Below are 13,908 nucleotides of genomic sequence, written 5' to 3'. Positions count from 1 at the left end.
CATCTAAAGTTTCACCATTAAACGTTATATTAATAAACAACATATCTGTGAGTAAAGAAAGAATAAAACCATCAGATGTTTCAGATGATAAACTCAGAGGCGGTCCTGGCTAGATTTACGCCCTGGGTGAACCATCCCTTGGCTGGATTTAATGATCAGTCCTGGAGTCTGTTCTGCTCTGATGATCGTGGTTACTGTGTCAGGCAAAATAACATAAGAGCATCCATCTCCTCCTCCTCTGTCTCTAACAGAGTATCAGTGTATGTGGACTGTCCTGCTGGAATTCTGTCCTTCTACAGAGTCTCCTCTGACAAACTGGTCCTCCTCTACACCTTCAACACCTCATTCACTGAATCTCTGTATCCTGGATTCACAGTCTAGTATCTAGTATCTTGGCTCCTCAGTGTCTCTGTGTTCTCTGTAGGAAGGAGAGTCTCTGAAGTGGCAGCCTCTTCAACTCTGTGGTTTAAATGTTAATGGTGCATTCTCCTTGGTTTAGTCATGATACAAGAAGTAGAACATGTCCTGTATACAGAGAATATCTATTCAGTAGTCAGTGGTAAGAGAAAATATGTTTCTGTGAATTCATTTTGACATCTGTCAGATTAAATATTTCTGGAATTATTGCAATGAAAGGCAGCTTGGAAATGGGTCTGTAGTTTTCAGGTTGTGAGGGATCCAGTCCTGTTTGTTTTTAAGCAATGGATTCACACAGTTTTAAAATGATCAGGGACACAGCCAATAGACAGAGGACTATTAAAAATGGACACCAAGGACAGCCCAACAGAATTTATGACACCTGGCCTGAAACCCCCAGAGCAGCATGAAGGTGATGCTGGCAGGTCTCAGGTTTAAACTGATCTCGCTTCCTTCACCAACTTATTGAATTACAGATGTGTGTCCTTCATGATATTAAAATGAACAACCAGAACAGATTTCTTTCACCTGTGGTCTGCCTTTCTGGATTCACTTTTGTGATTGCAAATTTGGCCAGTTATCCAGGGCTTCTTTTTTGACTGCCCACCTGGACCTGACCTTCAGTGGAGCAATTGAGTTTAGTGCAGACAGAGATATAGAGTTGAACTGATTTGTTAGATCATTTGTGCTGTAGTGATCAGGAGAATCAAGGTAAAGGTTGTTAGGGTTGTCATCAAGGAAGCCAGTGTGAGATGATGCTGATGGTGGATCACAGTCGCAGACTGACATTTGTGGCCAGATATAGTTAAATCAATGATGGTTGTTTTCACAGCCAGAGAAAAAACTAGGTCCAGGGTGGCCATGCACATGCTGATCTAAATTAGATAAAGATGTGATGATTAGGAAGTCAGTGCCAAAGCAATTAGTAGAGTCATCAACATGGATGTTAAAATCAGCACATGAAATAAAAGAAGAGTGGATAAAAAACTTGCTAGGGCGATAAATAAAAGCAAGTACGTTAGGATTAAGACCACAGAGTTTAAAAGTGAGAGCTTTAGAAGAGGAAGATTCATCACTTTAAAACTCTTCTTAAATACACTCACTAGGCCACCCCCTGAATGCTCGGAGCATAAAGTTGTTCATTTGTCCTAATCTTTGACAGATTATTAACATTTCTTAGAGAACTGTCTTTGTAACTCTTGACCGTTCTATAGATTATAATTTATTTATAATTGGAAAGACCAGCAGGTGTGCAGAGGTAATCAGTCCATGTTTAATCAGTCACGAACATGGGGTGGTGAGAACTCCATGAGAAATGTTTGTGGCTAATGCACAGTTTCCTTAAAGCCATCTCTGCTAAAAAGTGTCTCACGCTCCCAGAAGAGGTTTTAGTTGTCAATCAAAGCAGCACCGTTGGACTCCTGACTGTAACCAGGAGCTGAGGGGTAACAATCTACTGAAACGTCCGGAGGGGAGGTTAGGGACACACAGCAGTTAACATGCTATACAGTAATAGCACAGAATTGCTTGACTAGACCTAACCCTAACCCTAACCCTTTAACAACAACAAGAAAGAAAACTAATGTCTTTCACCAGCCAAGAGGACATCTGTCATGTCTTTCAAACTGAGTCCTGTTCTTACTGTATACATGTACTGTATGCACTATTTAATGGATAATCATGGACCTATACTCAGTATGGTGATTTGATTGCTGTAATAAACTTATGGTACTGATTACTGATTTTCCTAATGATAGAAATATATTGTAATAATTCATGTGATCATTGAATGTTCACACGTAGCAACCGTGTTATCAACTATGTGATAATATGTGTAATGTTGATCCTGCTTATAACATTAGACCACCATAATTCAGCCTCCTCAGTGTTCTGTTAACCTTCTATAAAAGTCTGGGGATTGTTGATTTATTTATATTGTTCTGCTGGCACAGCACGTTGGCTCAACTGAGGTTGCTTTTAAATAAATAAACTTTGACTTGACTTGACATAAAGCAAACATAATAAAAAGTCAGTTATGAAGCTCTATGACTGGTGAGAGATTAAGCAGTACTGGATTGCTGGTTATAAGGAAGAAGAGATCAAGGTAAAGTCTAACTGAACCTTGAGGATTGTTTTATAGGTTATGTCATGACAGTAACAGGCATGTCCAGCTGTTATAAATTAGAATAAATTTTAAATTTTAAAATTTTATTATTTGTTTTTAAGTCACTAAATGGTTTGGCACCTCAGTATATCGTCGACCTTATACATGTCTATACCCCACCGAGAGCATTGAGATCTGCTGATAAACTGCGTCTTGTTGTGCCAAAAAGTAGGCAAAAGGCCAGGGGGGACCGTGCTTTTTCAGTGGTAGCTCCTAAGTTATGGAATGAGCTACCCACCCATGTCAAAATGGCCCCCACCCTGGATACTTTTAAATCTCACCGAAAAACTCATTTTTATTCCCTGGCTTTTAATATAGCATGAGAATTGTGTGGCCTCTGTCTTTTTACTGTAATTTTGTGTTTTTCAGTGTTTTATTTAGATCTTATGGTTTTCTTATTGTTTTCATATGTTTTAATTTATTGTATTAACTTTTACTTTCTTTATTTAACTGTTGTGTATCTGTTGTGCAGCACTTTGGTAACCTCGTTGTTTTAAAAATGTGCTATACAAATAAAGTGGATTGGATTGGATTGGATATGACTCTTTCATATTATTCATTATCATTCACATCACACATACATCTTACATTCACTGAACACTGAACGCCACATTGTCTAAGTGTGATATATAGCTGTGATAACGTTTACACCACATGTACTGATGATGTGAAGAAAGATGTTCCGGCCACTGAGGTAGGACGACATTGAAGGTTTTTACTTTTTGTTCAGTGCTTAACACCATGTGACATAAATGGGATACCTGGCTGTACAAAGTACACACTAGATACCTCTTGATCCGTCCTTGTTAAAGCAGGCGGGGCAAGAACACACCCAGGTGGTTGGACTGTTCTTGATCAGACTTTGAACTGGACACAAGAACAGAAGCTGATAAACTCCTGTGTCTCTGTTACAGGTTAGACTGGTTTCAGTCGCAATGATGAGTTTTTAGAACTGATGAGGGACAATGAGCAGCTTCTCCTCAACAAATGAAGGTGGAAAGTGTCTGTGAGTCAACCTGAGGTGAGAATCCTTCCAGAGAAATCTGTAAATGTTTAACAGATCACTCTGATCATGTTGCGTTGTACATGTACACTTCAAATGTTTCCTGATGCTGTTTTCAAATATCTGATACTACCAGGTATTATTCAAGGGTTTATCATTAATTTGACAACCAGAGATAGTTTGACAAGTCTGAAATATCTTAAACAATGTTTAACAACGTTATTGTTGAGGATTTTTAGTTGTGTCTGAGTCAGACATGTTCTCATCAATGCTGCTACCACATCCAGTAGCCACACGTTTTTGAAAACCATAAAGATAAATAAAAATAAAGACGCAACTTGATTTATTGTCACCGCTATTAAATCACTGAAAGACTTTCTGGTTCAGCTGTGGAACCACAATAATCTGGATAATCTGTCTCCAGGAAAAGTTCAATCATTATAGCGTTTGGATCAGATCGAATGAAATAAGTAGTAAAAAGAGTAGAGTAGAAATGATAAATGTCAGAATCATACCATTTGTTCATATTAATTTGATTTAATGTTAGATTTTAAATCAGTTATTTTGAGACTCTGAGTCACTGAACACTAACTGATGAAACACAATTATATTATAAAATTATTAATTCATTACTTTATACACTACCTGGCCAAAACAAAAAGTCGCCACCAAATAAAAGGTCCCCCCCCTACTATCTGGTTGGACCTCCTTCATCTTTGATTACATTCATATTCTCTGTATCATTGTTTCTATAATCTTCTCCAATGTCTCCAGATTTATTTCCATCCAGTGTTTCATTCATTTTTCACCAAGATCTTGTATTGATGATGGGAGAGTCTGACCACTGCACAAAGCCTTCTCCAGCACATCCCAAAGATTCTCAATGGGGTCAAGGTCTGGACTCTGTGGTGGCCAATCCATGTGTGAAAATGATGTCTCATGCTCCCTGAACCACTCTTTCACAATCTGAGCCCCATGAATCCTGGCATTGTCATCTTGGAATATGATCCATTGATGGAATAACCTGGTCATTCAGTATATTCAAGTAGTCAGCTGACCTCATTCTTTGGACACATAATGTTGCTGAACCTAGACCTGAGCAACTGCAGCAACCCCAGATCATAGCACTGCCCCCACAGGCTTGTACAGTAGACACTAGGCATGATGGGTGCATCACTTCATCTGCCTCTCTTCTTACCCTGATGCTTCTCCACTATCCTTCCAGTTTTTAATAATGCCTTGGACAGTTCTTAACCCAGTTTTAGTAGTTTCTACAATCTCCTTAGATGTTCTCTCTGCTTGATGCATGCCAATGATTTGACCCTTCTCAAACAGACGACCACAGGATGTGTCTTTAGACATGGTTGTTGAAGAAATGAGAAGCTACTCATTGCATCGGTTGGGTTTAAATAACTTGTTGTCAGCTGAAAAATAATCACCCATGCAGTAATTATCCAGTAGGATATAACCTGTTTGATTAGTTAAACCCAGGTGGAGACTTGTTTTTTTTTGGCCAGGGAGTTTATTTAAGGACTGTAGTAAATATGTCAAGGATGTACAGACTCCAAACTTCCAACATTTTAAAATATAGTAGAACGTATTGAGAGCTCTTCACTAGCTGAAGACTTTATTGTGTTGTAGATTTCATCTTAAATGGTTATAATGGTCTCTTCCAGTATGGCTCTGAGACAAGTGTCAGTGTAGAGTGTGAAGACACTCCACTGTTGTCTTGTGTGTTTGCTTGGGGTCACTGTGGAGCTAAAAGTTGAACCATGGACACAGTCTCAGGTTTTCTTCAAGGACATCTCTGTATTTAGCTGAATTCATCCTTCCTTCTGTTCTGACCAGTCTCTCGTAGCATGATGCCGAGAAGCAGCTCTATAGCATCACTATGAAGGATCTGAATGACAGAAATGATTCTTCCATTTCCAGTATTGATTGTTTTCTCTTAGGGAGCCTTTGTAATGTAGCATGTGATCATTGTTTCAGAGCTGTTTCTAATGAACCTGTCAACTTGTTAAAATGTGTGTCCTGTGTTTAAAGGAAGACCAAAGACTCTCCTGTATCCAGCTGTTTCCATGGAGAGTGACTGGTCTAAGGGTCGACCTGTTGACTTCAAACATGGACGGCAGTCCGCTGATCCAGGGTAATTGTTATGACTGGTACTCCACAAAAGCAGGACTCAAAAACACGACTCCAAGAAACAGTTTGGGTTTCAAACAAACATGGTTTACTTGGGAAAGGGTGGTTCGATACACAATAGTCAGTCCATACATGCAAACAAATCCAAAGGACGAGGCAAAGGCAGTAGTCAGCAAGAGGAGTAAGTAGACTGCTGGATACAAAGATGGACTGGTACAGAGATGAGGAGAAACACACACTAGATGCACAAGAGAGAGGAATGATCATGAGACACAGGTGAATCAAATGAGGGTGGAGCAGGCAATCAAAACAGGAGGGAGACACACAGGGACAGGAAATGAAACGGTCTGAAATGAGAGGAGATGTAAGTTTTCACAATAAAACTGGATTCATGAAACATGAATGAAAGAAAAACAAAAAGACAGTAAGAAATCTAAACTGATGCTTCATAAAGTATTTAACACGTTCTAGCAGCAGGTTTTATAAATACACATTCATTCATCAGATGGTGTTTCTATCATCTTCCTGTGTGAACTCTGTGTTGAGTTAATTTATTCTGTGAAGGCTTCTAGTTCTTGGGTTTTGATGTTGACCCAGGTGTCATCCACATATCTGAACCAGGTGTTGTTCTCTTGAAGGAGCTCAATGCTCTGCTTTCCACGTCCTCCATGTAGAGACTGACCACAGTGGATGGCACTGGAGAACACATGACACAGCCATGTTTTATCTGTAGAAAGCCTCACTGTATTTGAAGTATGTGGTAGTTAGAGAGAGGTCAAGCAGGACACATAGCTGATGAGACGTGGAGTTGGTTCCATTGGTAAAAATGATGTCTTCTTTCTGGAAAGACTCCCTGGAGAAGACTACATACTGTAAACTAATCTCCTCATCCACAACGTGGTTCTCAGCAGACACTATGTCCAGTATCTAGTGCTGGAAATATACCTCTTCATGTTTCCTGAAGCTTCTCCTGTTATTTGAATTCAACATTAAACATTGTATTTACATGTTATATTCTGTGTTTGGAGGAGGATCCATCAACAGAAACATGATTCTCCTGAACACAGCTGTGTGTCCATGAAGAGTGACCGGTCTATGAGTCATCCTACTCAGTTCAAAGATGGACAAAGGTCTATTGATCCAGGGTAAGAAATTTACATAAACACAATTCTTCTGAATACAGCAACAAACAAAGGGCTTCACATCAAAACATTTAACACTAAAACTGAAAAATCCAGAATAATGTATGTTAAGAATGTTAATCCAGGTTGTGTTTTAACAGGATCCATCAGAAAAGACGAGATTTCTCTGGAATCACAGCTGTGTCCATGAAGAGTGACCGGTCTATGAGTCATCCTACTCAGTTCAAAGATGGACGAAGGTCTACTGATCCAGGGTAAGAAATCTAAACTGATGCTTCATAAAGTATTTAACACTTTCTAGCAGCAGGTTTTATAAATACACATTCATTCATCAGATGGTGTTTCTATCATCTTCCTGTGTGAACTCTGTGTTGAGTTAATTTATTCTGTGAAGGCTTCTAGTTCTTGGGTTTTGATGTTGACCCAGGTGTCATCCACATATCTGAACCAGGTGTTGTTCTCTTGAAGGAGCTCAATGCTCTGCTTTCCACTTCCTCCATGTAGAGACTGACCACAGTGGATGGCACTGGAGAACACATGACACAGCCATGTTTTATCTGTAGAAAGCCTCACTGTATTTGAAGTATGTGGTAGTTAGAGAGAGGTCAAGCAGGACACATATCTGATGAGACATGGAGTTGGTTCCATTGGTAAAAATGATGTCTTCTTTCTGGAAAGACTCCCTGGAGAAGACTACATACTGTAAACTAATCTCCTCATCCACAACGTGGTTCTCAGCAGACACTATGTCCAGTATCTAGTGCTGGAAATATACCTCTTCATGTTTCCTGAAGCTTCTCCTGTTATTTGAATTCAACATTAAACATTGTATTTACATGTTATATTCTGTGTTTGGAGGAGGATCCATCAACAGAAACATGATTCTCCTGAACACAGCTGTGTGTCCATGAAGAGTGACCGGTCTATGAGTCATCCTACTCAGTTCAAAGATGGACAAAGGTCTACTGATCCAGGGTAAGAAATTTACATAAACACAATTCTTCTGAATACAGCAACAAACAAAGGGCTTCACATCAAAACATTTAACACTAAAACTGAAAAATCCAGAATAATGTATGTTAAGAATGTTAATCCAGGTTGTGTTTTAACAGGATCCATCAGAAAAGACAAGATTTCTCTGGAATCACAGCTGTGTCCATGAAGAGTGACCGGTCTATGAGTCATCCTACTCAGTTCAAAGATGGACAAAGGTCTACTGATCCAGGGTAAGAAATCTAAACTGATGCTTCATAAAGTATGTAACACTTTCTAGCAGCAGGTTTTATAAATACACATTCATTCATCAGATGGTGTTTCTATCATCTTCCTGTGTGAACTCTGTGTTGAGTTAATTTATTCTGTGAAGGCTTCTAGTTCTTGGGTTTTGATGTTGACCCAGGTGTCATCCACATATCTGAACCAGGTGTTGTTCTCTTGAAGGAGCTCAATGCTCTGCTTTCCACTTCCTCCATGTAGAGACTGACCACAGTGGATGGCACTGGAGAACACATGACACAGCCATGTTTTATCTGTAGAAAGCCTCACTGTATTTGAAGTATGTGGTAGTAAGAGAGAGGTCAAGCAGGACACATAGCTGATGAGACATGGAGTTGGTTCCATTGGTAAAAATGATGTCTTCTTTCTGGAAAGACTCCCTGGAGAAGACTACATACTGTAAACTAATCTCCTCATCCACAACCTGGTTCTCAGCAGACACTATGTCCAGTATCTAGTGCTGGAAATATACCTCTTCATGTTTCCTGAAGCTTCTCCTGTTATTTGAATTCAACATTAAACATTGTATTTACATGTTATATTCTGTGTTTGGAGGAGGATCCATCAACAGAAACATGATTCTCCTGAATACAGCTGTGTGTCCATGAAGAGTGACCGGTCTATGAGTCATCCTACTCAGTTCAAAGATGGACAAAGGTCTACTGATCCAGGGTAAGAAATTTACATAAACACAATTCTTCTGAATACAGCAACAAACAAAGGGCTTCACATCAAAACATTTAACACTAAAACTGAAAAATCCAGAATAATGTATGTTAAGAATGTTAATCCAGGTTGTGTTTTAACAGGATCCATCAGAAAAGACGAGATTTCTCTGGAATCACAGCTGTGTCCATGAAGAGTGGCCGGTCTATGGGTGAACCTATTAACTTCAAAGATGGACAAAGGTCTGCTGATCCAGGGTAAGAATTAACACAGATCTGTTAATCATTATTCACTTCTGTTCATTAGACTGTCAGAGTTTATCTGTCATTTAGTTTCCTCTGTTAAAACACCACATTCAGTAATCAGCAGTGTTTGTTGTTGTCATCTTGTGTTTGTAGCATCAATAAAATGATGATCATCACCAAAGTGTGTTTGTTAAAGAAGTTAGTTTGAATCGAAGATGTTTCTCCACAGACTTCAGCAGCAGATCTCAGTGGTTTCCAGTCATCAGTCTGACCAGCAGCATCACAAAGACCTGGACTCCATATTCATGGTGAGTAAATGTTCAATCACAGCTACTACTGCTAACCTCAACAACCAAAAACTACCATTCTGGTTGGAGAAGTCTTCATGTTGCATGCTGACAACAAGCAGCCTTTCACATCAACATGACTGTAGATTATTATTCTGTTCCAGCTGCTGGAGGAGAACATGGTCAGGTTTGTGAAGAATGAGCTGAAGAAGATCCAGAAGATTCTGAGTCCAGATTACCCAGAACGCTCAGAGAGTCAGAGGAAGGATGAGACGGTGTTGGAGGGTGAGAATGAAGAGCAGAGGAGGAGCAGCAGCAGATATTTATTTCTGAAGATCACAGTGAACTTCCTGAGGAGAATGAAGCAGGAGGAGCTGGCTGACCGTCTGCAGAGCAGTAAGAAGATTTAACAGCTTTAACTTGATAGAAAGAGGAAATGGAGGAAGTTCAGTTTATTGCAGACTTTTTCAAGGTAATAAATATAAAGGTGTTATAGGGAAACATGGTAACCAAACTACAAATCAAAAAACAGGTGAAATCCAATTAAAAGAGAAAGAAAAAGGTAAGTGGAACTAGGGAAAGCAGGCTGCAACACAAGGAAACAAACAGGTTAATCAAAAAAAGAGGTTGTCTCCAACTGATGATCTGAATAGATTTATTGAATAATCTTTAAAAGTTTAACAGACACATTTATTGTAGCATTCATTTATTAATTACATTTCTTGTCTGTTCAGGGACTCAGGCTGCTGTTTGTGGACGTAAAGTTAAATCTACTCTGAAGCAAAAGTTTCAGCGTGTGTTTGAGGGGATTGCTAAAGCAGGAAACTCAACCCTTCTGAATGAGATCTACACAGAGCTCTACATCACAGAGGGAGGGACTGCAGAGGTCAATGATGAACATGAGGTCAGACAGATTGAAACAGCATCCAGGAAACCAGACAGACCAGAAACAAGCATCAGACAAGAAGACCTCTTTAAAGCCTCACCTGGAAGACATGGACCAATCAGAAGAGTGATGACAAAGGGAGTGGCTGGCATTGGGAAAACAGTCTTAACACAGAAGTTCACTCTGGACTGGGCTGAAGACAAAGCAAACAAGGACATCCACTTCATATTTCCATTGACTTTCAGAGAGCTGAATGTGGTGAAAGAGAGAAAGTTCAGCTTGGTGAAACTTGTTCATCACTTCTTTCCTGAAACCAAAGAAGCAGGAATCTGCAGCTTTGAAGAGTTCCAGGTTGTGTTCATCTTTGACGGTCTGGATGAGTGTCGACTTCCTCTGGACTTCCACAACACTGAGATCCTGACTGATGTTACAGAGTCCACCTCAGTGGATGTGCTGCTGACAAACCTCATCAGGGGGAAACTGCTTCCCTCTGCTCGCCTCTGGATAACCACACGGCCTGCAGCAGCCAATCAGATCCCTCCTTACTGTGTTGACATGGTGACAGAGGTCAGAGGGTTCACTGACCCCCAGAAGGAGGAGTACTTCAGGAAGAGATTCAGAAAGAAGATGGCCAGCATGACCATCTCCCACATCAAGACATCACGAAGCCTCCACATCATGTGTCACATCCCAGTCTTCTGCTGGATCACTGCTACAGTTCTGGAGGATGTGTTGCAAACCAGATCAGGAGGGGAGCTGCCCAAGACCCTGACTGAGATGTACATCCACTTCCTGGTGGTTCAGACCAAAGTGAAGAAGGTCAAGTATGATGGAGGAGCTGAGACAGATCCACACTGGAGTCCAGAGACCAGGAAGATGATTGAGTCTCTGGGAAAACTGGCTTTTGATCAGCTGCTGAAAGGAAACCTGATCTTCTATGAATCAGACCTGACAGAGTGTGGCATCGATATCAGAGCAGCCTCAGTGTACTCAGGAGTGTTCACACAGATCTTTAAAGAGGAGAGAGGACTGTACCAGGACAAGGTGTTCTGCTTCGTCCATCTGAGCGTTCAGGAGTTTCTGGCTGCTCTTCATGTCCATCTGACCTTCATCAACTCTGATGTCAACCTGATGGAAGAACAACAAACTACATCTATGTTGTCTGAAGTCTTTAGAAACAAACCTAAACTAACACGTCTCCATCAGAGTGCTGTGGACAAGGCCTTACAGAGTCCAAATGGACACCTGGACTTGGTCCTCCGCTTCCTCCTGGGTCTGTCACTGCAGACCAATCAGACTCTCCTACGAGGCCTGCTGACACACACAGGAAGTAGCTCCTCGACCAATCAGAAAACAGTCCAGTACATCAAGGAGAAGATCAGTGAGAATCTGTCTGCAGAGAGAAGCATCAATCTGTTCCACTGTCTGAATGAACTGAATGATGGTTCTCTAGTGGAGGAGATCCAACAGTCCCTGAGATCAGGAAGTCTCTCCACAGATAAACTGTCTCCTGCTCAGTGGTCAGCTCTGGTCTTCATCTTACTGTCATCAGGAGAAGATCTGGACGTGTTTGACCTGAAGAAATACTCTGCTTCAGAGGAGGCTCTTCTGAGGCTGCTGCCAGTGGTCAAAGCCTCCAACAAAGCTCTGTAGGTAGATTTAGGAACTATTTGAAACATGATTCATTTAGTAAATGACAAATGAAACATTTGATGTTGATTCTTCTTCAGGCTGAGCAGTTGTAACCTCTCAGAGAGAAGCTGTGAAGCTCTGTCCTCAGTTCTCAGCTCCCGTTCCTCCAGTCTGAGAGAGCTGGACCTGAGTAACAACAACCTGCAGGATTCAGGAGTGAAGCTGCTGTCTGCTGGACTGAAAAGTCCTCGCTGTAAACTGGAAACTCTCAGGTCAGGATACAGCTGGTTGTTGATCAGTTAAATCCTGATTTAGGTTCATGTTGGTGCAGAAGTTCAACATCTGTAGGATTTTCCTTCTTCTTCTTGAGTTTCTGATATTTTTCTATCTCCAGTCTGTCAGGTTGTCTGATCACAGAGGAAGGCTGTTCATCTCTGGCCTCAGCTCTGAGCTCCAACCCTTCCCATCTGATAGAGCTGGACCTGAGCTACAACCATCCAGGAGACAAGGGAGTGAAGCTGCTGTCTGCTGGACTGGAGGCTCCATTCTGGAGACTGGACACTCTCAGGTATGGACAGACAGGGGCTGATTTCGCATGTGGGAGGACATCAATAAAAACAGAGCAGATTGGTGGATACTGTGTTCTCTTATTGTTTATGCATCGTAACATCTATTTTTCCAAGATCTATAACAGTAGAGTGTCTCACTGACAAACGAAGGAACTCTGCTTCATGTTGAACAGCAGTTAGGACTCATGTTGGATAGAAAATCATTCTGACTTTGTTTCTTCCTCTAGGATGGACCATGGTGGACAGAAGTGGTTGAAAGCTGGTCTGAGGAAGTGTAAGTTTAACTAATGATGACAAACTGTCAGTTTGTCTTTAAATTCAAAGCTGATAGTTGTGGTATGTATTTATTCCAAGAGAATCCTGACTAAAAGTATCATCATTAAACTTTCTATTAATGAACAACAGATCAGTGAGGAAAGAAAGAAGAAATCCATCAGATGTGTCAGATGATAAACTGCAGCTGTCTTGTGTCTTTTTCTCTCCATCAGATTTCTGTGAACTTGAAGTGGACACAAACTCAGTCAACAGAAAACTCAAATTGTCTGACAACAACAGGAAGGTGACACGTATGAAAGAGGAGCAGCCATATCCTGATCATCCAGACAGATTTGACTGGCCTCAGCTGCTGTGTAGAAATGTTCTGACTGGTTGTTGTTACTGGGAGGTTGAGTGGAGAGGAGAGGTTTATATATCAGTGAGTTACAGAAGAATCAGAAGGAGAGGAGACATAAATGACTGTGTGTTTGGAATTAATGATCAGTCCTGGAGTCTGTTCTGCTCTGATGGTCGTGGTTTCTCTGTCTGGCACAATAACATAAAAACATCCATCTCCTCATCCTGTGTCTCTAACAGAGTATCAGTGTATGTGGACTGTCCTGCTGGAACTCTGTCCTTCTACAGAGTCTCCTCTGACAAACTGATCCTCCTCCACACCTTCAACACCACATTCACTCAACATCTATATCCTGGATTCGCTGCCTGGTCACCTGGTTCCTCAGTGTCTCTGTGTTCTCCATAGGAAAGGGAGTCTTTGATAAGACTGTCTTAGAAGTAGTGAAATGATCTTCTAACATCTGAATTCGTGTAAAATTGGATTTTGATGATCACTTCTATCTGGATATTCCTGGACTGATGGAAGTGAATATTATTTGTTAAGCTGTAGTTTACTGTGTGCTGTGTCTCCTTTGTCCGAATGGACGTGATATTAATGAACTCTGGTCTCTACTCAACCTTTTCATCATTAAATGTTTATCAATGTTATTGATCAACCTTTTTATTTTTAATTATTGATCTTAATGAAACTGGGTTTAGTCCAAAACAATAAATAATCAGTTATAATAGGATTAACATGACTTCAACATGTGTAGGTCATCTCATCACTACAGCTTCATTTAATGAACTTTAATCTCCTCCATTGTTTCCTTCATGTAGATTAGAACAGATCAGCTGATCTGATCTCAGTCATCAGACAGGAAGTAGA

At 40.6% G+C, this 13,908-nt stretch overlaps 1 protein-coding gene across 1 annotated transcript; it reads left to right on the top strand.

The window, feature by feature from the left end:
* Window positions 1-8,069: 8,069 nt before the first annotated feature.
* On the top strand, window positions 8,070-13,661 carry LOC311504236 (NLR family CARD domain-containing protein 3-like; the record flags this gene model as incomplete). Its single annotated transcript, XM_084567249.1, has 7 exons — window positions 8,070-8,123; window positions 9,506-9,737; window positions 10,076-11,876; window positions 11,958-12,131; window positions 12,254-12,427; window positions 12,656-12,702; window positions 12,917-13,661. 7 exons carry the CDS (start codon window positions 8,070-8,072, stop codon window positions 13,444-13,446), a joined length of 3,012 nt encoding a protein of 1,003 aa, XP_084423375.1. The 3' UTR covers window positions 13,447-13,661.
* Between the last annotated feature and the right edge of the window lie 247 nt (window positions 13,662-13,908).

The sequence above is a fragment of the Chelon labrosus genome (assembly GCF_963514085.1).
Source record: "Chelon labrosus genome assembly, chromosome: 19".
In the NCBI taxonomy this organism is placed as follows: Eukaryota; Metazoa; Chordata; class Actinopteri; order Mugiliformes; family Mugilidae; genus Chelon; species Chelon labrosus.
This window is presented reverse-complemented; position numbering and strand designations above follow the sequence as displayed.